The sequence below is a fragment of the Monodelphis domestica genome, chromosome 2, assembly GCF_027887165.1.
Source record: "Monodelphis domestica isolate mMonDom1 chromosome 2, mMonDom1.pri, whole genome shotgun sequence".
In the NCBI taxonomy this organism is placed as follows: Eukaryota; Metazoa; Chordata; class Mammalia; order Didelphimorphia; family Didelphidae; genus Monodelphis; species Monodelphis domestica.
The window spans coordinates 400,184,519-400,211,853 of record NC_077228.1 but is presented as its reverse complement, the minus strand read 5'-3'; the positions used below and the strand labels follow the sequence as shown (position 1 = coordinate 400,211,853).

General features: G+C 34.1%; 1 protein-coding gene across 4 annotated transcripts in view; it reads left to right on the top strand.

Annotated features, from left to right (window-relative positions):
- The window catches only part of PTPRK (protein tyrosine phosphatase receptor type K), a 734,435-nt gene that overhangs the window by 672,281 nt on the left and 34,819 nt on the right, over nt 1-27,335 (top strand). For 2 of the 4 annotated variants that reach the window (XM_007484536.3, XM_056818748.1), the window contains exons 16-22: nt 114-149; nt 4,467-4,651; nt 7,836-7,923; nt 9,937-10,013; nt 12,738-12,774; nt 14,677-14,774; nt 16,330-16,446. In XM_007484536.3, coding sequence (XP_007484598.1) covers nt 114-149; nt 4,467-4,651; nt 7,836-7,923; nt 9,937-10,013; nt 12,738-12,774; nt 14,677-14,774; nt 16,330-16,446 — 638 coding nt within the window. The remainder of the gene's footprint in view (nt 1-113; nt 150-4,466; nt 4,652-7,835; nt 7,924-9,936; nt 10,014-12,737; nt 12,775-14,676; nt 14,775-16,329; nt 16,447-27,335) is intronic. The other 2 variants (XM_007484539.3, XM_007484538.3) reach the window with 1 other exon arrangement.

Sequence of the window (27,335 nt, the reverse complement as noted above, 5' to 3'; positions counted from 1 at the left end):
GGAGGGAAGGAAAAAGAGGGAGGGAGGGAGGGAGAGGAAAGATGGTAGGGGAAAGGGATAAAAAGCAGAAATTGAAGGTAATATATTTTTTCATGAGCTTTGTTTCCCTGCAGTGCCCAATGATCCACTTGTGCCAACTGCTGTGTTAGGTGAGGACCTAGTCCCTTATCACTCAGTCCTGCATGGGTTGTACTTCTTTGCATGATTTTGAGGTTTGTCAGTAAAATAATTGAGAGCAGTGCATGGAGCAGATTGTTTCTGATGATAGATAGCCATATTCTTATTAGACAGTGCACTGAGAGTCAGCTCACTACTTAGTTTATGAACTCCAATGGCAATAAAATTAGAGTAAGTGCCATGTTTAGAATAGTACATTCTTAAATTCTGAGTTTTAACTGAACTGAAGCTAAGCCATGAACTACTCTTAAAACCTAATACATTTAGATCACCAAGTCACTAGAACTTAACCCAAATTAAGTCATCCATCTGGTCAAAAACGTTTTTCTTAAACCAACAACAATAATTTTTTTAAACCCTCTAATTTTGTGATTTACTTGACTATAAAACAAAGTGCAAATTGTATGGGATTTTCTACATTCTGCTTTAAAATACCTGAAGTAAATATTTATAATTAAGCAGTATGAATAGGGAAATTTAACTTTTAGATTGAATTTGCATGTCAAAAGAATACAAATGAGGTTAATAAAAATTTGTGAATTTTTGCATATGAGAATTACTGCTGTAGGTAACTCTTAAATGGTATGTAGAAGTTTCATTCAAACAATTATTAAACAGATGTTTTACTTATTTCTCCCTCTACAAAGAAGACCTAAGAAATATGTCTTTATAGTAAGTTAAATGTAATAAACAAAAACTTGTCTTCTTGTGATTTGAGGAGACTCCTAGGAGCCAATAATCTGGTTTTAACTTAAGCATTTATTTTTTCATTGTTTACATATATGCTGTACTTATATTTAGAATAAAGGCACTAATTCAGTGCCTAACACTATGCCTTGCCTAAAGTAATCACATGTATTAGTTCATTCAAACTGAACTTGAATTTGATTAAACAAAAAGTTATTTTCCATACTCCATAGAAATCCTGATATAGTTATCTTTCAATGTAGAGAATAGATATAGTCTAACCAAGTGGCTGTTATCCAGAAATCTGCTTATCTCTACCCCTTTTGCCCTTCAACTTCTTTGGTGATCACCATGATTATCCCAGTGATAAAGGATGTAAGGGAGACATTAGCAGATGAAGAAGGATCAAGAGGAACAATATTAGGGAATACCGAGCACCTAACTACATAATAGCAGGACATGTCCTGCTTCTACCCAGTACCCCCAAGCAATGGATCAGTAATTGTGAGGAAGTTAATTTTTTTTTGAAAAATTACAATGTTATGTAAATGTTAATTAAGAAATAATATTATGATAGGAAATTTTGTCATTTTAGTTACCTGATTTATCAATAGTTTGAGTAGTATTCTGCATATCAAATTGCCATGTAAGGAACAGATTTGGAGCAGAGCTGATCCTAGAGAACAATTTCAGTATTGCATGTATTTTCTCTTTTTTTTTTTCCGAAAAGATAGTATAGTTGAAATGGTTTTTAAAATAGTGACTTTTAAAAAAATATCAAACTTCATTTAATCATGGTTGATATGCTAACCATGTTATATTTTCTTCATTACTGGAATCCTAGAAGAGAGAGAGAGAAACAGTGTGTACGTGTATATATTTTGAGGAGGGAGTAGTTGTATGATGCTTAATTTTGTTTTAAAAACCATTTTAGGAGTTACTTCAAGTATTTCTTTAGATTTATAATTATTTAATCATTTAATATGGGATTTTTAATATTGGTTCATTTTTTTTTTTTACTGCCTCATCGGGTTAAAGTTCCCATTACTGGTAAGTGTATTGCAAAGCAGTGTAGAAAGCCTATGTAAAACATGAGACTATTTAAAATGAATATTCTTAAGTATGACTAACAAGATGATTGGTACATGTCAATCATATTATTACATGGTTAATTGAAATGTAAATGTATTGAGATGAAGAATTCATGTGTGACAGTTCTAGAGATCTTTGGTACAGCTTCTTATATTCCATTATTCAAGATTAGTACAAAGGATACTGCCCTGTCTATTTCCCATTTGGATAGAGTCATAAGTAGGATTGACAATATTAATGGATTAAAACACATGGGGGGGGGCAGCTCGGTGTATTCAGAGCCAGGCCTAGAGATGGAAGGTCCTGGGTTCCAATCTAGCCTCAGACACTTCCCAGCTGTGTGACCCTGGGCAAGTCACTTGACCCCCATTGCCTAGCCCTTACCACTCTTCTGTTTTGGAACCAATACACAGTATTGACTCCAGGACGGAAGGTAAGACTTTAAAAAAAAAAAGCCCACACATGCTGGGGTTCCTACAGAGTTGTTTAAAATTAGAAATATTCAGCTGATCAACAGCAAAAGGCACAATGTTTATGTGTGCCCATGATTTGTACTATGTCTTCCTAGCTCTATTCTAACTTGTTGGGTTTTTTTTTTTTTCATTTTACTCTTTTGAAGTTATGTGAACTATTGAGTTATTCTTTCCATTTTCATTTCCATTGCCTAGCCCTTACCACTCTTCTGCCTTGGAGCCAATTCACAGTATTGACTCCAAGACAGAAGGTAAGGGTTTTAAATATATATAATGCTGAATTTTGGAGGAAGAAAGCTAAATTTTGATGCCAATTTTTTTTCCCTTTCTTGAAAGAAGAAAAAAAAATTATTTACAAGGAGTCAAAGAATGGATCTTTTGTCAATTGGTACTAATGGCATTTGATAGAAGTGCAATATTAGTGCTACAAAGATGCTAACTTTAAAGATTTTATATTAATTATATATGGAATGTTACAAAATCAAGTTACTTAATCTTTTGCTGAAATGTATATTATAATGTTTCTCAAAGCATTCCCATAAAAATATATTAGAATAATATAATTGTGTTATTAATAATATGGAAATAAGTCTTGATCAATGACACAAGTAAAACCCAGTGGAATTGCGTGTCGGCTATGGAGGGAGGGGCAAAGAGGGGAGGAAAACAACATGAATCATGTCACCATGGAAAAATATTCTAAATTAATTAATTAATTAAAAGTTTTAATTAAAAAGAGGAATGATATAATTGTGAACAACTAGGTAGCCAAATGAATAGAACACCAAGCCTAGAGGCAAGAAGACTTGGCTTTAAATTTGACCTCAGCCAATTACTACCTGTGTTAACCTGAGCAAGTCATTTGACCCCAGTTGGTTAACCCTTGCCATTCTTCCTTCATAAAAATCAATACTAAAACAAAAGGTATGGGTTTAAAATATAATTAATTGATGTAATTGAATGTCACAAGAACATGATCATCCAAATCCATTTTATCTCCATACATAACATGTCCTTGTTCTTTTCTTCCTCCCATGTGTTAGAATGATTTAGCATTTTCTCTTTGTTTTATGCATCTTTGCTTTTGTCCTTGTTTCTTTGCATCTCACATAACTACTTAGTATGGTATTAGAGCCTGATTTTATCCAGAATATTTTCCCTTCTTCCTAGAGATATTAGAAGTATCACTTACCCAACTTGAAATTTTCCATCTTACCCTCACTTATGAGTTATAAAAATATTCTTCTTTCCTTTCTGGCCCAACATGTATGTTAAGTGGCTGTGCCCAACTAAATGGCATTTGACTTTCAACTCATTTGGTGGTGAAATCGTCCTTGTATTTATTTATTTATTTTAATCATTTGTATTGATCATAATACTTTGACATAATTGAATCATATTTATGTCCAACTAGCAAAAGACCAAAGAGAATACTTTATGAAAAGGCTTATTTTTCCAGATAAAATAGAAGTCTTTCCTCAAAAAGAACAGTTAAAATATGCTTATTATATGAGAATTGTATCTCTCACCTTCTCGATCCATTGATATAAGTAGAATATGTGGTAACTTAGCTCAGGACCCCATGTGTATGATGAAACTGACAAGTTTCGAGTTGGAGTGGGGAATGTGGTGAGCTTGGGAAGCCGTAGCATAAAGCTCCAAAGACAGAAAAGAGAGGCTACTTTAGATGGTAGTATAGATGGTACTGAATAGCAACTGGCTACTTGCCAAGGTAAAAAGAAAAAGGTAGTGGGGCTAAACTTGGTTATAACTGACATTTGCATAAGTAAGAACTCTAATTCTAATTTTCATACATTTAGTGACTTTTTGCACTTAGTAGTTCTGCTACCAGACTGACTTGGATATTATTACATTTTTACTTTATGCCTACATCAAAAACAAAGACCTGATAGCCAAATGCTCTGCTATATGATAGTTATTTCCTCATGGGATCTGAAGTGTCCAAAATGCCCACTTTTAAAATATTTGATAAATGACTTTTCCTTTTTTAAATTATCTGGATTGTGAAAATGCTAGATGAGAACCACAGTGCACCAGCAGAGTCCAGCCGACTCCTTGATGTACCTCGATACCTTTGTGAGGGGACCGAATCTCCATACCAGACTGGGCAGTTACACCCAGCCATCAGGGTGGCGGATTTATTACAGCATATTAATCTCATGAAGACGTCGGACAGCTATGGGTTCAAAGAGGAATATGAGGTGAAAACTTTTTTTTGTTTGTTTTGTTTTTTTTAACTAGACTAATGAGTTAGCAATGGAGAAGTATGGCAAAAGAGGGTAGGGTAGTGGTGCACTGTATAGTACCAGGAAAATTAAACTAATCTCATTAGCAAGTCAAGTCAACAAAGCATTTAATTTTATTAAGCACCTACTACTATATGCCAGGTACTGTTCAAAAGGTTGGGATTACTTGGTTACTTGCCAAGAAAGATGACCCACCCCCATAAAAAGAAAACAAACTGCTGAAATAGGCAGTTGAAGGCTAAAACAAAGGTTGCTTGTAGTTCTAAAGCAACATAAATATCTGAAACCTTTGATTAAATATTTATGTGTGTGTGTTTACAAAGGTGTTATTTTATATTTAATTAACAATTTATATTATTAAAATATAAATATATTCATATAATTATATATAAGTATAATATATAAAATAATAAATCAACATACATATATAAAAATATACACACTAATTACTAAAATCACTTGATTTACTTGGACCCTGATTTAGGTTTTTGGGTCTTGATTGCCATTTGTGTCAAATACCCATCTAGAAAAAGGATTCCATCCCTTTGAACACAGAAGCGTAGAGGTAGAAGATATTTCAAAGTCTTTCTAGTCTAGCCAATATCTGAACAGGAATCCACTCCGAAACATCCCTTTCTGATGGGCCTTATTAATGATAGTGTCATGTCTCAAACTAAAATATAAGAAGTCTTTTTTCCTAATCTCCCTTAATACTGGTGCCTTCTCTCTGAGATTAACTCCAATTTTCCTTGTATATATATCTTTCCAGTAACAGAGTTTTATGCATACTGTTTTACCCATTCAAATGTGAGCTTCTTCATGGCAGAATCTATTTTTGCATTTCTCTTTTATATCCGGTGTTTAGCACAGTGCCTGGTACATAGGATGCACTGAATAAATGCTTGCATGCTTAATGATTTAAAATAGGTTTACTTTTCTTCAACCTTCCTGAGGAGAATCAGAATAAGCTGGTTGAATGAATAATAATTACACACACTTGCCACATCCTTAAGATTTTAAATCTTTTTCCCTAACAGCATGTATAGCATAAGCAGGAATACCCCCATTTAGAAAAGTGAAAAGTGAAACTTGGAAATGAGGTGACTTTTTCAGGATCATGTAGCTAGAACATTTCAGAGCAGAAATTCAAAACCAGTTGTCTGTTGATCCAAGGCTCACTGCTTTTTACAATAAAACAAGCTATCCCAAGTACTTTATTTGCATTGGCAACTCGTTCATCCATAACCAACTTATTATTATTACTATCATCATTTAAATGAATAGCATATTTCACAAAAATATTTTATTATATGATCTTTTTAACAAACCTCTGTGGCAAGTCTGGTATTGTTATCCCTCATTTGGTAGTAAAGAAAGTGAGGCTTAAGGAAAGGAGCTAAGATTCAAACCTATGCATTTTTTATTCCAAATTCCACCTTGTGTGTTTGTTTCCTAAGGTGTGAAAAAAAAAAAACAGAACAGGATGTGAGAGAGTCTTACTCCTTTCTCCCTTATAGGTATCTTCCAAATTAGAAGAATATTAAGATTTCAAATACTTAGAAGATAATTTCAGTGATAGAGCCAGGTCCTCTCCATATGGTGAGCTTGAAAAAGCTTGACATTCTTCAATAGTCTAGGTAATGCCCAATTAAGAAGAAAAACTCCTCCATCTTTCAAATGAAGCTAAGCTACTATATAGGTTAATAAGGAAAAAAAGTCATAAATGCATCTCACATTGTCAAGATCTTTTTAAAAAATCCATTTTATGTGCTGATTTCTTAGGTGCCAGAAGGAATAAGTTATAGTAGCCAACTAAGTGTACAGAGGTAAACTGTTTCATTAAATAGCTCATGCTTATTTTGTGTAGATTACTATGAATACCCAACTTCAAAAACCCCATTTGCAGTGTTAAGTGAAGCTTATCTTTTCCTGAAAATAGAAAACCTGCATATCTTTTAAATTGCTAAACTTGGTGAATAAACTAATATATAAACTTTCCAATTCTAAGATAACTGACATTTTTTGTGCCTTTTTTTTTAAGATCACAGTTGGAAGGCAGCTAGTTAGCACAGTAGCTAGAGCTATGGGTCTGATGTCCAGAAGATCTGAGTTCAGATTTTGCTTTGGATACTTACTTTGTGTCTTCGGCAAGTCACTTGATCTCTCTTGACCTCAATTTCCTCAGCTGTAATAGCACTTTCCTCTCACAATTGTTATGTGGCTCAAAAGAAATAATAATTTTAAGGTGCTTAACACAGTGCCACATAGTAAGCACTATTTAAGTACTATCATTGTTATTATTATTGTTGTTGTTATTATTATTGATAGAGCTCTCTTTTCATAAGCTTCAAAGATTTTTTTTCCTGGAGAGGGGATATAGTGTGTATTTATACAGACTCAAGTACAAATAAGTACATACACAATTGGGATGTGAGCATGTAATTTGACTTATTGATTCTTTTAAAAAAGAATTAAGGGTTGGCAGCTGGGTGGCTCAGTGGATTGAGAGCCAGGCCTAGAGGCTGGAGGTCCTAGGTTCAAATCTGACCTCAGATACTTCCCAGCTGTGTGACCCTGGGCAAGTCACTTGACCCCCATTGCCTAGCCCTTACCACTCTTCTGCCTTGGAGTCAAGACTCCAAGACGGAAAGGAAGGGTTTTAAAAAAAATTAAGGGGAAAAGTCTAACACTGTATTTTTCCAATTATTTAGCAAGGAAACACATTATTTTCATAGCTATTTTTAAAATATTTTTCTTTTTTGATAACTTTCAAACCTAATGCTATTCTGTTTAAACGTCTCTGTATAGTTCTTTCTTTCCTTCTCTATCATGAAGTTTCAATTGCAAAGGTGTTTCTTATCAGTTCTTTATAGCTCATCCATACAAATAGTATCATCTTCATTGCTAGAGGTAGGAAATGAAGTCTGAAAACTCAAAGCCATTTACTGTTTTTCAGGTTTTTTTCTTTAGCAATTTTGCTTTTTAATATACAGTATATATATAAGATATATATATCTTCAGTATAATATTATATATATATATATATATATATATATATATATATATATATATATACAGCATGATCTTAATTTAGATAGCTGAATGGGTTCCTAACTATGTTTTCTTTTTTTTTTCCTAGAGTTTCTTTGAGGGACAGTCAGCATCTTGGGATGTGGCTAAAAAAGATCAAAATAGAACAAAGAACCGATATGGAAACATCATAGCGTGTAAGTTTCCATACCCTTTTCACTGAACATGTATTTCATGTGGAGCTCAGATTTTGTTAATTGCCTTTCCTCCATGTGAGGTTTAAGATGATCTCAGAGGGTAGCACATCTGTTTAGAAAGTCAGCCATTTAATTTCAAACTACATTATGTATTGGCTGTGTCTCTATGATTGTCATCATCCTCATTAATTAAATTGACTCAGATTCCTCATCCAGTGGAGATAGCCTGCCTGCTGTTTGATTTCATGTTTTCCCATAAATGCATGGAGGTGTTATTAAACAGCTAAGAATGTCAGGGTAATAAAAAAAACATCACTTATAGATTACATAAATTATAGTATTGCTCAGTGAACATATTCAAGGAGGGAGTATTGTACTTCCCAAATGCCTTTTGCAATCAGAAGTCTAAATGTTTGAATTATAATTGTCTTATGGTGATTAATACCAGGAACTTTCTCCTAATCTTGGCTCTTGAGTTTAGTGGGAAGTTCATAGACAATCTTGGCTTTAAATGTGGGAAGTATAATACAGTGATTAGCATATGAAACCACAGAGGCAGTGGAAAAGTAGCCAAAACAGATATGCTACATAATGTTCATTGACCATAAACTTCCTTTTTCTCATTTTAAAAAAGAAACTTCAGGATTTTCAGTTTATAATAGTTAGATGAGGTTCAGAATTAGTTTCTCTTTTCATGTCCCTTGCATATTTACAGTGAAGATCCTACATTCAGTTTTCCACAAGTATCTATAGCATCAACATGGAAATTGATGCAACTCTAGTTTTATGAATTTAGTGAGTTCCTAAATGCTAACTGCCTCTAAGAAAAATTAATTCATGCTATAATAGGTTTAATTACTGAATCTAGAAAATTGACATTAATGTGCACATCCTGGTATCTCATTTTTTTCTCCTCCAGTTCAGATTAAGTATAGACCTTATATTAAATTACATTATATTTAGGCACATTTACTGTTGTTAGTCCTGTCTGACTTTTTGTGACCCCATTTGGGGTTTTCTTGGCAAAGATACTGGAGTGATTTGTCATTTCCTTATTCAATGGATTAAGGCAAACAAGGGTTAAGTGACTTGCCCAGAGTGATACAGCTAGTGAGTATTGGAGGTCATATTTAAACTCAGATGTTCCTGACTTTTGGCTTACCTACTTCCTAAGCAAATTTGAAAAGAAGCTAGCAAAGGATGGAAGGATGCACATCACTAAAGTGCATGGCTACATTGACAAAGCTCTGGTGATGACAATTGTAGCTAATATCTATATTGAGATTTAAGATTTGCAATACATTTCGTGTATAATTTGATTCAATCTTGACAACTGCTGCATGCATTTGGGTGCTAATATTTTTTCCCATTTATAAATAAGGGAACTGGGGCTGACTTGATTTAAATGACTTCTCCCAGGTCACATACCTAGTTAATATCTATGACAGGATTCAGATTCAGGGTTTCCTGACTCCAGTTACAACACTATCAACCATACCACCTAAGATGCATAACTGGTAATTTCTATTTACATGGTGTCTCAAAAGTCTTAAAGCTTTAAAACCAGCAATAAGACTTTTGGGACTCAACACAACCAAAAGCCCATATTTATATGGATTTTACATATTTTATCTCACTTAATACTTATTACAAATCTATAAAGCAGTAGATTATCATTTCCCTCATTTTCTAGGAGAAAAAAAAACCAAGATATATAGTGGTTAAGTGAATTTAATATGTTCAAATCATTAATATGTAGTAAATCCAAGCCATTTGACTCTTTAATTCCGTGTGCTTATCATTATACCAGCCTACCTCAGTAAAAGGCTTATGATTCCATCCAGCAAAATATTTATCAAGGAAACTGACTTCCAAAGGAGTCTCTTGTGTGTGCTTCTTTTTTCTTCACTGTGTCATTTCACATTGATGACTTTTCAGTACATGTAGTCTTAGGAGACTATAAATTTACTTATATTTTTACCTATAATTTACCTATATTTTTTAAATGTGCAGATGACCACTCCAGAGTCATTTTGCAGCCCGTCGAGGATGATCCTTCTTCTGATTATATTAATGCCAACTATATTGATGTAAGTCTTTAATTTGTTGTGCTTATTTCAACTTTGTTGACTTCTGTATATGAATCTTTTTGCATGTTCTACCTATAAATTGATTGATAGCTTTTAAAAAATAAAGAACAAACTGTACACTTTTCCTTGTTCTACGTCCTAGTACTCACTGACGTTGTTGTGCTTTCTTTCACACCTGACTTTGGTTTGGGCTGTAGATTTGGCTGTACAGGGATGTAAGTACCACTATATGTAAATAACAGCACCCTATTTAAATATTGACTTTATCTACTCTTAATTACAGTTCTTACTAATGCCTATTACTAGTTTATCTCTGCATGCTTCCCCCAATTAACATCATATGATAAAAATATATATCTGTTCTTTCTTTTTTGTCTGTGACTTCTGTTCCTTGTGTAAGAAAAGGTAGTTTAGCCCTTCCCCTTCCTGGCTGTATCTAGTGGGGGGTAAAAAGGTAAAAATGTTTCACCTTTGCAATTCATCAAGTATTTGAGTTTTATTTCTTAATGGTTTTTGTTTCTAACTTTTTTTTTCTGTCCCTTTCCCCAAACTATGTGAGAAGCTGGATGGTATGATGTGTAGTAGTAATGCTGAAACTCTGTTTCACATTCTGTTTTCTGCTTTACAAAATGGGTGGGACAATTCGTTTATGGAGTGTGGTGGTGGTTTTTGGAAAAGTAACATTTCTGACAATCAAATTAAGTTAAACCAGGTGTTCAAAATGTATTTAAAGCATTCTGATCAATTAGGTGTGGCATAGGTTGTCTTATTGTCTTCTGGTTTTACAGAATTATAGCTATTAGTGAGTATACATGCAAATGATCTTTTAAAACTTTCTATAAGTTATTTTGAAAGGAAAAGAAAATTGAATTATTGCAATCTTGTTGTAAAAATGATAGGATTTTAAACAATAAATTAATTTAAAATGTGGGATAGAATGATAATCTTTTGAAATGAATGTTTGCCCAATTTATAAATTATATATATAAATATATGTATGTTTATTAAACAATTGAACATAAAACATCACAGCTGAAGATGAGCATGCTAATTTCAATGACCATGAAAGAACTATTCAAAAAATTCACGCATTAGAATTATTTTTACACTTCTTTTGTCAAATCTATTCATTTACTTGCTTGAACAGAGTTTTTCTAGTTTATTACAATTATTACTACCTATTGCTAAATAATAATAAGGTTGAATTTCATAAATACAATGTGAATTACACATTTGCTTTTCTTCAAAGTATTCCAGGCTTATTTGATATTTTAACATAATCACAGTCCCCACTATGGTACATTTATTTTGCTATCAAAAGATTTTTTCCACAATAAAATATTTTAAAGAGTTTCAATTAGTAATTTTTAATATCTTTTCCCTATTTAGTATTTTTATCTCATTAATCTTTTCTCATAATTTATATACTAAAACTTTATTATAATATTATTTTCTACAGTTATCCCATAAGAATATATTATAAGTTAGATGTGTCATAATGATAGCATTCTGAAGTTAGAATTCCACTCAGATAAAATTGATATCAAATATTGAACTCTACAGTCATTCCATTATAAAATTCCAGAGATCACATACATATTTATTTTCTTTTTTTAATTCATTATAAGAAGTCCAACTACAAGAAGCAGAATTATGATGATAAGATCACTCCTGACAAAAAAAAGCTTTTTAAAAAAGGAAAATATTGACTGTTCTTCCTTATCTATGTTGTTGTCCATTAAGTTTTCGAAACCAGAGATCTTCCCAAAGAGTTTTAGTGGAAACTTAGCCTTTGCCATTTTACACATGATCAGCTACATTGAGTTCTTCACACCTAGACATAAAAAAGTGATACCCTCTCATATAATGTTAACACATAATCAGGCTTCTGTGCTTCAAACACAACAAATTCAAACCTTACCACCACCACCACACTTAATGATAATTAAGTGAATTTTGAATTTGTCTTCAAGGATCTGTCCTATGTCAGACCTGTTAGCAAACTATCTTTTAACACTGCAATATGTTTTTGAAAAAAACAGATGTTTTACTCAAGATTGTGTGTATACACATTTTTAAAAATGAAAGTTTTTGTTGAGGGTTGTTTGCTTTAAAAAATCTTACATATGTGTGCATGTTTATAATTGTGTGTGTATGAAGTAAACATGCACAGACAGTTCATAAAATCTTGATCACATTCATAGAAAATGGTCGTTTTGAAACATATCAGGATGATAATTCTATGCACACATGCATTGTCCAGCTCTAACATTGGAATGTTCAGTTATTATTTTATGGTTCTAATATGTCTTTGTCCATTTGTAATTCACTGTGATGTATTTTGGGCTAATAAAATAAGAACCTAGATCTTGTACGCCATTATCGTTGGATGTGTATGACCATAGACCAATGGGAAGGCATAAAACTCTTTAATGGAACATAACGTCCACAATAAAAGGACTTTTTTAAAGAAATAAAATGAAGTGTACTGGAGTCATAAAATAGCGAACAGTGACTATTTTATTATTCTAATGAGATGTTTATATTTTCTTTTCAGATAAAATTCATCTGTAGTTTGAGAGGTGAACCATAGAAGTTCACTACTCATTTCTTGGCATTTTATAATTTAACCTTAATATAGGATTTTCTATACCATCTTATGCCTTCATTCTTTTATTTTTGGCAACATTACACAATGATAATCTCTTTACTTTACTATTTTAGGGATACCAGAGGCCAAGCCATTACATTGCAACCCAAGGTAAGTTAAATCTTTATGGCCTTAATTATATTAGAACGGCAAGATAGTAAAGGAAAGCACCAAATGTTCAATGTAACACAAAATAACACCTCCTCTTTTTTCACTTGTATAGTTGCAATGTTAGATCCTCCATCCAAGTAGAACATATATAAGTAAAAGCTTGTGTTAGTGTATTAGAGCTATCGAATGCTGAGTAACTTGTCATATTGATGATTTAGTCCTCAGTGTTCTGGCATCACAGAGCACTTAGCCAAGAAAGTCAGTGGAAAAGAATTACTGATCCCCTAAGTGAAGGAGAACTAAAATTCGGCCTCATCCTGAATGAGGTGACTGGCTCCTAGAAGCACAGTTTGTCAGTAGGCAATTTTAGTGGCCCATGACCAATTCTGTTATAATGGGATATTAAACTTTTTTCTTCCCATTTCTAGACAAGGCAAGACTGGAGACAGACAAAGGGCCTGAGGGAGCTTTGACAAGATATATCCTACTAGAGAGGAAGGGAACAGCAGAGAAATCTTGCTGTTGCAGCACAAAGGAGAACAAAAGTGTCTGGGAGGGAGGCAGAGAGGATTTTAAATTTTCTATCCAAGTTGATCATTGACTATCTGAAGAGGAAAAAAAACAACAACTGCACATCTGTCTTATGGAAAATAGAAGCAGGTGGCTCTAATCTAATGTTTACTGTTTTGTCAGAGGTCATATTCTAAGTATTTCCACATATCTTCAGGAGTAATTTAGTTTAATTGTGCATCATTTTAAAGTTGGAAAGGTCGACAATGATGAACAGCATTCAAGTTTTACTGTTTTAAGTGCAGTACATCATAGCAATACATTTGCAGGGATTGAAAATTTATCAGCAAGAGTGCATCTTCATTAGCCACCAAATGGGCATTGTTTCTAAATAATGGGCATTTATTCAATTAGCATTATGGGCTGTTTTGTTCATTGTCAGTGGAAGGTTCACATTTTTCATGATGATTTTAAAACGGCTGGACCTAATGCAAAAATAGATAAAAGTACCACAGAAAACAATGATATTGATGGGTATATAAAGAACAGGCAGATAAACATAGCAGTATGCTCCATATTGGTGTTTTTTAATAGCAAATGCTGACCCAAAATGAACTTAAATGCTATCTCTTGACAATTTGTTCTGTATGTCTGATTGCTTTTGATGGGGGGAAGGGGGGGTTCTCCTTTTTTTTTTTCATATCTGAATTTGTCATTAACTACAAGAATAATGAGCATACTTGCTATTCCAGAGCTTGGATTATTGCAGTAACCTTCTAATTCAACTCTCTGCCAAATTTTAACCCAGTCTTCCTAGGTCAGCCTATGTTATCCTACCTCTTTTCTGTAAATTCTGATGGCTCCTTATTAGTTTTATCAAATATAGACTCCTCTCTTTGGCATTTAAAACTCTTCTCAACCTTCCTACATTTCCATTCTTTACCCATTACTGACTTCTGTGCTCTCTGTGGTCCAGACACACTAGCCATCTTGCTGTTACTCATACATGGTGCTCCATCTTCCATGTCTGTTAGTGTTGCTCTAACTCTTTCCCCACATCTAGAATGTTCTCCCTACTAATGTCTTCCTCTTAGAATTTCTGGCTTCTTTCAATCAACTCAAACACTATTTCTTCTAGAAATTATTTCCTTTACCCATTAGGTGCTCGTGCCATTTCTTCTAAGCCAGTCTTCCATCAAATCTGTGTTTATGTAGTGTGTTTTTTAGCCATTTTATGTTGATGCTCTCCCCTTCATTTTAAGGTAGATCCCTTGAAAGGATGGACTTTTTTCCCCCCATATTCCCAAAACTTAACACAGCGATTAACTCACTGTAAAGGCTTAATAAATGCTTTTTATTTCAATTCTTTTATTCATTTGCTTTCTTTTATAGGTCCAGTCCATGAGACAGTATATGATTTCTGGAGGATGATCTGGCAGGAACAGTCAGCCTGTATTGTAATGGTTACAAACTTAGTTGAAGTTGGCCGAGTAAGCAACTTGTTTTTATTTGTTTTACTTAACAACTCAACATATTTATTACGTAATGTGGAGCAATTGTGTTTACAGATTAGTAGAAGATTGCTACAACAAAGTTACAATCATATAAAATAATATGTAAGATAAAAAAAAGTGAAACCTAAGTACATTTTGAAGACTAAAACAAGAAAGACTTTATGCAGCAGGTCATCTTTTATTGAGGTTTTTTCAAGCATTTTAACAGACAGAGTCTATAAGAGGACATAGAACTATAGAAGGAATGACAGAGCAAAAGGAAGCACAAATCATGTACAGGGAATGATGGTTCTGAGTGGTGATTGATTATATGGAACAGATTAGTATTGAATATGGATGGAAAGTGAGGTGGCGTAGAGCCTTCAATGCCATGGATATTCAGATTTTACTCAGGAGGCAAGTGGGAAACATTGAAAGATTTTGAGCAGCAGAATGACATTGCAGATTTGTAGAACTGTCTAATATAATTAGTCTGGTATGCGAGATGGTTTACAATGCTGACCAGATGGCCTACAAACAGGATGAAATGTTTAGAGGTTATTGTAATATTTCAAGTGGTTGGTTATAAAGTCCTTTATAAGTATAGTGTTGGTAGCTGAAAGATCATTAAAAGAGATATTATTGAGGTAGAATTTGCATAAGATAAGTGAGGAAGAGGGAAATCAAAGACATCTCAAACATGAGAGACTAAGGTAATGAGGGTGCTATAATCAGAAATATTTTTCAGAGGTAGGTTTGGGGCAAAGGTAATAAAGATTTATTTTGGCTCTGTTGCGGATGAAGGTTCAGAGGAAACTATAGTTAGAAATATGTCTGGATGTAGGAGCGTGAGAATAAGAGAATGAACATAGACAAAATAAAAATAGACCACAGATGCTTTGGGCACATTCCATTTTCAAAGTGGAGAAGAGGTAGGAGACCCAGCAAAGAAGAATGAAAAGAGTCAGTTAGAGATGGAGATGAAATAGAAGAATATGGTATCTCTAAAGGTGAGGAAGCGGGGTGTAGCCATTGCTCTTAAATGCTCCAGAGAAGGTGAAGCAAATGAAGACTATAAGAAGAATCATTGGTTTTTTCAACATAGAAGCCACTCATGAATTTTGAAATAATGCATAAGAAATAGGGGTTTAAACCTGAATGACATTATATTGGCTGACACTTTTATTTTAAAAGAACAAAACAAAAGTTATAAAGTTTTTATATTGTGTCCTGTAAATGGAGACATGCCTCTTTGACTTCTAAACATTTCATAGAATTCATTTCAATAGTCAAAAAACAGCCAGTTGCTTTAGTAAGTTGCCCTGTCTTATATGCAACTGGTGTTTGTCATTTTATTGATGATGTGATGATGCTGATTTCAGAAGACTGTAGGCTTCTAATTAGTCATCTTTTATTAAAACTTGATAGAAATGGAACCTGAGCCATAAGATCATAGGTTCCTGGATGTATTTAAGCTTCCCATTTTGATGTAAATTATCCTTTGTGTCTTCTCTTTCATTCTTTTAACTTGCTTTCTCCATTTGCCATTCAGGTTAAGTGTTATAAGTATTGGCCCGATGATACTGAAGTATATGGTGACTTTAAAGTAACTTGTGTGGAAATGGAACCACTTGCTGAATATGTGGTTAGAACATTCACCCTGGAAAGGGTAAGTATTTTAAAATTCTGTCATCAGTATAGTAAAACAACTGTCATAATCAACCAGCATATATTAAGCACCTTCTATATGCTAGATATGTATTCAGTGCTGAGAATGAAAAGAAACACAGAAAGAAAAAGCATACTCTTTGTTCTCAAGGAGCCCATAGTTAACGTTTTTGCATTTAAATGATACCAAAAAAATATTAATAATATGAAAATAGGTCTTGATCAATGACACATGTAAAACCCAGTTTAATTGCACACCATCTATGGGAGGGGTTTGGAGGAGGGGAGGGAAAGAACATAAATCATGTAACCATAGAAAAATATTCTTAATTAAATAAAATTTTCAAGAAAATCATGATTTTCACTGAAAACAATTCTATTCTCTTTAGGAAATACTTCCATGTATAGGAAGAAATTGCTAATAGTTCCATCCTATTAGAATATCATGAGTGGTAAATTTCTCCTTGCTAAAAAGATCAATGTATTCAATAAGCAGTTCATACTATAACCAGCTAGCTTTCAATTGAGAAATAAAGCAGTTGTTTTTCCATGAAGGAATTATTTCTTTTCTAATTTGGAGGTGGGGGGTGGGGGCTGGAGAACCACATTTCCTCAGGAGTTTAGTATAAGCTATCTTTTATTGACAAAATTTCTCAGGAAAAAACTTATTAAGCACATTTTATAAAGAATTGTGCTAGGCTAGGGTGTGAAAAAAGAGAGAAACTTGATTTAAGACACAATCTATCTATGTTCTTGGAGGTTACACTATAAGGCAGTAGTTCTGTTCTCTCACTTGGACTCAACTCCAGGATTGAAATGAACCAGCAATACTTACCCTGCAGAAGCAAAGGTTTGATGAAGTTTTGGACTTGATCTCAAAAAGTAGAACTCAAGAGCATTAGGAGAAAGTTTCAATGAGACAAAAGTTGAACCCTCCAAAAAATTATTAAGAACCAACATCTTATTTACTCATTACAATTGTTCTAAAGTAGAGTAGGCTGATATGAATTAGAGATCTTCAAACAGATCATCCTTTTTAATGATTAAGGAGAATTTCAAACAAAATATCCTGCCTTGTCAGGGATTTTGTGGAAAGGATTTCTGCTCTGGTAGAGTTTGGATTGCATTGCCTCTAAGGCCCTTTCAATTCAATGACTCTATAAAATAAGAAATGAGAGATGAGCCAGAGGGAATAGCAAGGTTGTCCCCTTAAATAGCCCTAACTGCCAAGTAAGATAAATAGAACTGCTTGTGGTGATGAGGGGCAAGCACAGTAGGGACAGTATCTCAGATGCTGGCCTGAAGAAAAAGATAGCCCCATGAGGAGATGATTCTGCATAAATAAATAGCATTCTACTCAAACATGGGAACAAAAACTCAGCTTAATCAATTGGATTGGTGACTATGCTATATAACTTTATTTCATTGTAAAAAGGATAAATGAATGGGGGAAATGCAGGTCCATCTACCAAACATGACCAAATTCTGGCTGTTTGGAATGAGATGATTTTTCACATGACAAAATACCATTAAGCGAAGGTAAAGGACCTGAGAGGAAATTATTATCCCTTTGAATTTGGGGCTTGAAAAATCTAACCTTGTGAAATGATAAGTTATAAAGTCATATTTGTAGTCACAGAGATTTATTTTAAAACAATTTATACAAGAATTTTAATGATTTAATTATTGGGAAATGTTAAGAATATCTAGATGTATGGATCCTTCTAATATCTGATTTTAGCCTGAGTCATCCATCATTGGCACCTCTCAAATCAGTATTTCTCTTCTTTAACAGTTCCAGTAGATAGCCTATAGAAGAAAGGAGCTGTTCTTGGAGACAGGACACCCTGGATTCAAGTCATGCCTCTGATATATATTAGCTATGGGACAATGGGCAAGACATTTTATCTCTCAGTGCTCTGAGCAACACTCTAAAGTGTAGATGATTTGTTAATAATCTTTCAATGGAGGGGAGTTCCTCACTCCAAGAAAGTCTGAAGTATGGGCCAAAAAGTAAAGCCATAGAAAAATATCCTTTCTACAATGATTGATATGGTCAAGGAGTAAAAGATACGAGATTTGTCCAGAAAAAGATTCTTGTATCATCTGTGGGTTTTGATGGCTTGTCTTACTGATTGCCTAGCAGTAGAAAATGGCAGTGTTTTATACCCATTTCTCTTTGGCATTGTTTTCTTTAGCTCATCTCTATTAAGTAATACTATTTTAGGTGAATATTCTATACAACTAGGATAAACAGACATAAGAGAAATGGAACTTGTCCATAATATAAATACAGAGGATCAGTAGTGAATTTAAGACCATAGTATATAGAAATAGAATGCCAACTCCTAAAGTCAGAAGTTCAAATCTGGCCTCAGTCACTTAACCCTATTTGCCTCAGTTTCTCCTCTATAAATAAAATGAAGAAGCTAATGGTAAACCACTCCAGCATCTTTGTTAAGAAATGCCCCAAACGGAGTCATGAAGAATCAGACATGACATGACTGAAATGAGTGAACAACAAAAACAACAGAATTTAAAGAGTACCTATTCCTTTTTCTAGTGGAATGATAACTAAATAAATATGCTTAAAATAAAATCCATTTCTTAGATCCTCTATCCATATTTCAAAATGCACAAATTCATGCACACAAACATTCATAGAATTTAGTTTTCACATTGGTGAGTTACAAGTATTGTGGAAACATTAGTCATGGACTTTTCCAAATGTTCAACCTTTCACTGATTATCTTTCTAAAGAGAAATCTGAAAGAGGAAATGTTCTTTCAGGTTAAGGAAAGATGTGACCTAGCATAGCAAGGAAAGTAAAAGAATTTTTTAAGATTGCTATATAATGGGACAGGATAAAATTGAAGAGAGATTATGAGCTGAGAGCATGAAAGTGAACCAACAGAAATGAAAAGCTAGAAATTAAAGCAGTATTTAGAATCTCTTTTCATCCTGTGACTCTCCTAGTCAGAGGCATTCAATGACTCCCCATGTACAGAATAAAGTTCAAATGGTATTCAGAGTCAGGCACTGGCTAGTCCTATTCTGTGTATCCAGATATGTCCCTCTTCTTCTCTATAGAAAACCTCTTTTGTAACCAAACTGCCTTCCTGAGTATGTCTTTCATTTTCTCAGTTCTGTACCCTTCCCTCTAGCTGAAATAGCTTCTTCCTGCCTTTCCATGTAGCTAAATTCTACCCATATTCTGGGGCTAAGTCAAATCCTAATTCTTTAAGGAAACTTTTCCCATATCTTTGTCTCAAAGTTATTTCTCCCTTCTAGGAATTCATACCCATTAATATCTGTATTTGTACTTGGCAGTTAATCATGTACTGCCCTGTCACATCTCTTATGCTATGGGGCTGTATTATTCTTTTACTCTTGTTACTTAACTTTTAATCAAGGTATGCCTTTCTTTTCCAACTAAACTGTGGGCTTCTTAAAAGGGAGGGTTATAACATTAGCTTATGCTAGAGTAGGACATAAAATTCAGGTCTTCTGACTCCCCAGTTTTGTGTTTTTGCTAACTCCCAGCAAGGATAGATGAATGGGATGCATTCAGTTCATTTAGAAAACATTATAAAGCAATTTTCATATTTAAGACAGAAGACTAGGTGATGGAAAACAGCGATGGTAACTGTATTAATGCTACTTCCCTTCACTCCTGCTACAACTATTTTAATTTCTGGCAATTAAGTTCAACAAATATATGAAATATAAGTGCCTATTCTGTGCAAAGCACTGAACGAGATCAAAAGATTACTAAGAAATGCCCACATATTGATGGAGTATCCAATCTACCCAAGGACAGAAAATGATATCCAGGATGTGGGAACCATAGGATTATGTGGATCAAGAAATGGAAGCTACCTAAGAGACTGTCTAGTTCTCATTTTATAGATCAGAAAATTGAGGCTCAAGAAAGTTGTCACTTACATAGGATCAAATACAAAGTAAGTGCTGGATTAGAGGAGACTACATTGAGATGAAAATCGAGACAGGTATTAATGAGGAATAGGTACGAATTTAGTAGGTGAGGAGTGGAAAGGAATCATATGAAAACGTGCATATAAGGACCAGAAAAGACAGCCCATTCATATATAAGCAGTTCCCCTAAGGGCTAATCTTTTAATGTAAGGGCCCTCTCTAAATTGTTATCTTAAAAATAAATATTCTATCCACTGACTTTTTTTTCTTTCTTTAAATGAGTGGTGGTTTTATGAATGATTCACCAGACAAATTTCTTTTGCTTTATTTTTAATTAATTGGTTTGGACTTGGGATTGGCTAGGTAGTGTGGTACAATGGAAATTCAAATATAATAAGATTCAAATCAGAAGACTTGGGTTTATATCAGAATATTGACATTAACTAGGTAAAAGTCCTTTCTTTTATTAAGCCAGTTTCCTCATCTTTAAAAGGACTAGAATAATACTATTACTGCTGACCTCACAAGATTGTTGTGAGAAAAGTGTTTTGAAAATATTATAATTCAAAATATATTTAATTGGAAATATAATACAAACATATATATATGTATTAATCAGACCTGTATTTTCATTGTTGTAGAAAACTCACTACCTTATTATCAATGCAGATCTGCAACTGTTCTCTTAGTCTGAGAGTTGCCTAGGGCCCTGAAAGGGTTACATGATTTATCCAGGATCACATTACCAATAGGACTTACTGGGGATTTTCTGACTCCAGGCCAGTGTTGTTATCCTCACACCAAACTGCCTCTCCAGATTATAATTTTTCATATAAACTAATAATTTTTTATCAAAAGAAACATTTTTAATAGTTTACCAGGAAGAAAAATCAGAATAAAGGAGATTCCAATAAAATCAGAATAAAGGAGATTCTGAAACTATAATACTAAGAAATAATTGAGGGGTACATTAAATATTCAGCACAAGAGATAAAAGAGAATGCTGGTGATTTTTGTATTAATATGCTTATTTCCAAAACCTTCTTTCTGAAACCATCTCAGTGATATGTATACCAAAAGAAAACCAAAAAATGATGGGAAGACTACTTTTAATAGAAAACCAAGCACATGCTGTACTTTTACACTAAATGTAGGTGAATTTGGAACAGGCAAAGCAAAAAATCTCTGATAGAGGGATTTTATTGCTACTAACGCTGAAGAGGATGAAGAATAAAAGTAATAGTGCTGGGGTGTGCTTCTCTAAAATGAGGAACACACACAGTTTTACCTGTATGGTGGCTTTAGTTTCATCTCCTATATAGCCTGTGAATAAGAGTGTGCCCTTGGGACCTGCAAAAGACAGTGATTAAAGGTATACCAGCAGAGAGGCTATCCAAGACAGATAAATCATAAGTTTCAGTGGTAACTATAGAAAAAATATGAACTTTTGTCTTCTTTTTCCTAAAAGGTATATGGGCTCAGTAAAAGGGGTATATATTCTAACATCAAGATCTCAAGTAAGGGCTTGTTATTATCATCAGGACATGTTTTAGCTGTACTGAGAGTTTCTTTCTGAAACACCTTTGTGCTTTTCTAGTAGGAAATTTATTTTTTCCCATTAGCAGGCATTTGTTTTTATTTCTTCCCCACCTCCCCTTCACTATACAAAAAAAGAAAATATACTTCTTTCTGTAATGAATATTTTTACTTATTTTAATTTTGAGTTCCAAATTTCTCCCCTGCCTTCTCCCTCCCTGAGATGGTAAACAATCTGATATAGTTAAAAATACTTTTAACAATTAATAGTTCCACATACATCTTAGATCCTGTTGTAATGCCAAGTGCTGTACTGTACACAAAGGGAGAAATAGATATGAATAAGACATGGACCCAACTCTCAGGGAAATTAAAAACTATTATTATTCACTCCTTTCTCCAATCATTTCTAGCTCCATATCCCACATTTAGTTAGACATTATTCTAACTCCAGATAAGCCAACAAATCCTCTTCCTTCTAGATTTTAATTCTAATGTTTTGGTCACATCTCCAGGCATTTGACTCAGTATTTGGCAATGAAAAAATATTTGGATCCATGCAAATGACAAGTAGGGACTCTTCCAGGTAATATGGATCCAAAATTTTAAAAGAGGAGGGGGAAATATTCTTCTCAGTTTGGGAATATAAGAAAACTGGCTTGCCATCGCTAAAGATATTCGTGTTTTGATAACTCTGTATGAGAAATTTTATTGTTAATTAGATACCAGATGGATTCTTTTATTTGATGAAAACTTTTAAGACCTCTATCAGAGACAGAAGTGACAATCAGTAATAATACCCAAATAATAGTTATTGGGTCCTTTACTTTGGTTTCTGATAATTAGGCTCTTAAACCTCCTTACACATGCCTCACCTAGTGGTGGAGTTTACTGAAGCATAATTCCATCACAAATAACTCTTCTGAGTATTGCAAGAACATATGTCTCAGGCAGCTAAGCATCTTCACCATACACTGAAATCATACCCTTCCTTCCACCTCCAAGAAAACACACCCCTGGAAAACACCTACTAATAATTGAACTTCATGGTCAGACTATGGTAAGAGCCTTTCTACCCTTGCTGCTCTAGCATTATATAGTGAGTGAGGGTTTACCTCTCCCCCAAAGCAGTTTTTTTCTGGGCAGGAAGACTGGTACCTTGTTCCTTTTCTGTTCCTTTTCTGTATCTGTGGCCACGCTACTTGCCTTACCTACTATGCTGACTATGCTAAAACTAGTCATGCTTCAGAGATCAAAATAAAATATCAGATGCATCTTATTCAAAATTGAGTTCATTGATGAGACTGCCAAATCTGCAGCTCAGACTACATTAGAAAACCTTAGAGACATAAAATTGGCAAGAGTCCTTTTATCAGCAGGAAACTTAAGAGTTGAAGCTTTTTTTTTTTCCCAGTGGATCTGGTCATTTTATTTAGTAAGGTTTTCCAAAAGACGAGTATTCTTTTGACCATTCCCTTATGACTCCATTGTTTAATTTATTATATATATATATATATATATATATATATATATATATATATATATATATATATATAATTTTATGAAGGTGATTAATGCTTATTTGTACATGATAGGATGTTTAATAAGTGCTTCTTTCAATGGTTAAAACAATGGCTTTTTCTTTTTATTATAATCAAGCATGAGAATCTGTCATAAATGGAAGATTTTTAGGAGAGCTGGTATATTTGGGTTGCTGTCACTATTCACTGGCATTCCCTTGCAACAAAGGAGATTCAGATATTTCATGTAACAGCTGTGTACACATAATGGTAATTCTATGGTATATGATTTAGATTTCTGGAATTTAGAAAGAAAAGGCAATATTAATGGAGGTGTGTGTCATGAAAACATAATTATTTTTAAAGAGCTCTCAGAGAGTTGTGTCTCAGAAGTGTTACCCATGTTGTGTGCTAGTGTTATATGGGCCTAATCAGAATGTTAATGTACAATACTAAGTATTAATTTTTAAATGTGCTCTCAACTGTTCTCTGAGCAAGCAGTTGTAATTGAGCTCTTATAAATAGTTCACAGTAGGGTTTGAGCTTAGTGGAATATAATATTTTTGACACAAATGTTAATTTTTAAAAATAGATTCTGTAGTTCATCTGTGTTCTGCAAGCTGTGCAGCTATTTTGCCACTGCCGTCTCAACAGGCTGCTTTAGCAAATGAGAGGAGAAAATAGGGAGCCATGTGTACAGAAAAGATTGCGTTAAATTAGCCCCATGTAAGGGAGGTTTAGAATATGGGCTCTTTTGCAAAACATAATGCGTGAGGATAGTGGAAGATTACAAGCAGTCTCAACTCATAAAATAGGAAAGAGCTACAGAATCTCCAGAAAGCTTGTCCAGCCAAACTGGATCAACCCAAGAGCATTAATAGATGAACCTGAAAGGATAAAAATAGACAATATTAGAATTGCTATATTCATGTGTCTATAATAAATAATTTTCATTGTCCATGATGATGGAACTTAACTGCTCAGATGTGAGGAAAAGGAAATGGCACTGAGGAAGATGAAGAAAGCCTTTAAGCCAAACTATATTCACAGAGAAGAAATTACTATTGGAGGCAATACAATGTTTTTTTGTTTTGTTTTGTTTTTTAAACCCTTACCTTCCACCTTGGAGTCAATACTGTGTATTGGCTCCAAGGCAGAAGAGTGGTAAGAGCTAGGCAATGGGGGTCAAGTGACTTGCCCAGGGTCACACAGCTGGGAAGTGTCAGCGGCCAGATTTGAACCTAGGACCTCCCGTCTCTAGTCCTGACACTCAATCCACTGAGATACCCAGCTGCCCCCTCAATACAATGTTTAAAACACTAAAGGTTCAGTTTTCAAGATAACTGAAAATCGAGAACAATTATTTAGAAAAACATTGACAATACTATTTTGTAAAAATTAATTTTAAAAATGACAAATGTTGGAGGGAAAATGGAGACATTAATTCACTCTCGGTGGAATTGTAAATTAATTCAACCATTTTGGAGAACGATTTGAAATTATGCCTAGAGTGTTTTAAAGCTGTGTATACCCTTAGACCCAGCAGTACTTTTGCTGGCTCTGTTTCCCAAGGAGATCAGGAATAAAGGAAAGCACTTATATTTTCTGAAGTATTTATAGCAGCTCTCTTTGTGGTGGATAAATACAGGGAATCTAGGGGATTTCACAATAGGTGCATCAATTGCGGAATGGCAGAACAAATTGTTATTATATATGATTGTGATGGAGTATTATTGTGCCTTAAGAAACAATGAGCAAGTTAATTTTTTAAGAAATTTGGAAAGAATGACATGAGACAATGAAGAGTGAGATGAGTAGAACCAAGAAAACATTATATATGGTATGTGAGAGGCCTTTTGCTCTAAGGTTTCCTGAGGGCAGGATGCTGCTGGCAGTTGCTGGTGATAGTTGACTGCTGGAGAATCTGATTCAAGGAGAGTATGTGGGTTGGTAACTGTCCATTGTTTAGTGAGTTAGTGTAGTTAGGCATGGTTAGCTAGGTTGAAGTGTTATTAGTAAGACTCTCAAACGAGAGTCTTTAGGTAGTTTAAAGATTGATACAAGACTTAAGCAGTTTTTACATAGTACTAGGGTAGACAGTTAAATATATCTCTCTTTCCTATTTTTCCGTCTTTAGAGTGTTTTTTCTAAATTATAGAATACAGACATGTTCTGACCAAAGACTTGCAAGATATGACATAACCTTGTTAGGCAATGAAAATAGCACCTTAAAACACTGCACAGCACTCAACCCTGCCACCTTGCTTGCAGATTTACCAAATACAAGAGAACCATTACACAGTTGTGAATCTTTAGTGTCCATGGCTGAAAAACCTTGAGATAATCTCCTGGACACTCCTTTAGACAATCCAGATCTAGTCTTATTCATGGATTGTTCTTTCATGAGGGATGTTATACGTGACACTGGAGCTGCTGTAGTCACAGAATTTGCCACTGTTATGACTAATTAATACTGTATAGGAGGTTGATAAAGTTGTCAGGGGTTATTAGATATCTATAGGAAGTTGATAAAAGTTGCAGAGATCTTTTTGGTAAAAACAACAGCTCTATTTATTACAGAGGTGAATTTTGGATAGGAGTAGGAGGTAGGAAAAGGATAGTTTCTCTCGTAAACTTATACTAAATCTTAAAATCTAAAACCTATACTAAAATCTCTAATAACCCTATATCTAAGAATCTTCTTGTCTGACAAGCAGGCCTAAATAACCTAAGCTCTCTATCTACTATTAAATTTGTTAGATATAACTGTCAGATTCTCTTCAAGAGAAATACTGACGTAGCTTTCACTCCCTTAAGTCAGAGGAGACAAGCCCCTCTGACAACTTCTTCTCCCTCAAGAAACTGAGGAGAAAAGCTCTCAGTAAATCAGACTCTTTCTAAAATTCATATGTGTACCCCAAACTCTGAAAAATAATTGTCTCTATATCTGTCAGATGTTCCTGTCTGAGAGAATGATCCAAAAACCCTGCTCCCAAGTAAGTCAGAGAAAATGGAGTCTTAACTGATTTTTCTTTCCCTTTTATGGTTGGTTTCTTAAAGAGGCAGAAGGAGATTTTACAAAACTCCCAACCTGTCAGATAACTGTTTCCTAAAGAAACAGTGGGAGATTAAGAAATTCCTATTAACATCACTCTGTGGTCAGCCTCATTGCCCTCAAAAATAAGTGCTCAAAGTATAGAGCTCATAGCTTTAAAACATGCCCGTATATTTGCAAAAGATGATAAAGCAACAATTTAAACCGACTCTAGATATGCATTTGGAATATGCCATGCAGTGAGTATGCTTTGGCTTGAAAGGGAATTTTTAACTTCAGCTGGGAAAAGTATTGCAAATGCAAAAATTATTAACAAGATTCTTTCTGCTCTCCAACTACCTGAAGCCCTAGCTGTTGTTCATTGCTCTGCTCATACACGTGGAACTGACCCTGTCTCTAGGGGAAACAACCAGGAAGATACTGCCCCAAAACTCACTGCTTTAGAAGGGGCTGAACTAATTTTACCTTTGGCAACTATTAACGAATCAGATTTATCCCTTTTTTTATAATGTAAAGGAAGTACAAAAATGGAAACAAAAATTCAAAGCAAAACAGATTAATGGAGTTTAGGTGTCCTCTGAAGGAAAACCCCTGCTCCCTAGAAATTTTTATCGTCAAATATGCCAATCTGTGCATAAAAACAGTCACTTTGGCACCCAAGGCATTGTAGACTCTGTTAAAAAAAAAAGTATGGACAGCCTCTAAAGTGTGTGCAGCCTGCCCCATCTGTCAAGCATATAACCAGCATGCCTTTTGTGGAAAACCTGTTGGTGGATGTCCCCTGGCTTACACACCTTTTGAATATCTACAAATTGACTTTATTACAATGCCAAAGTTTGAACA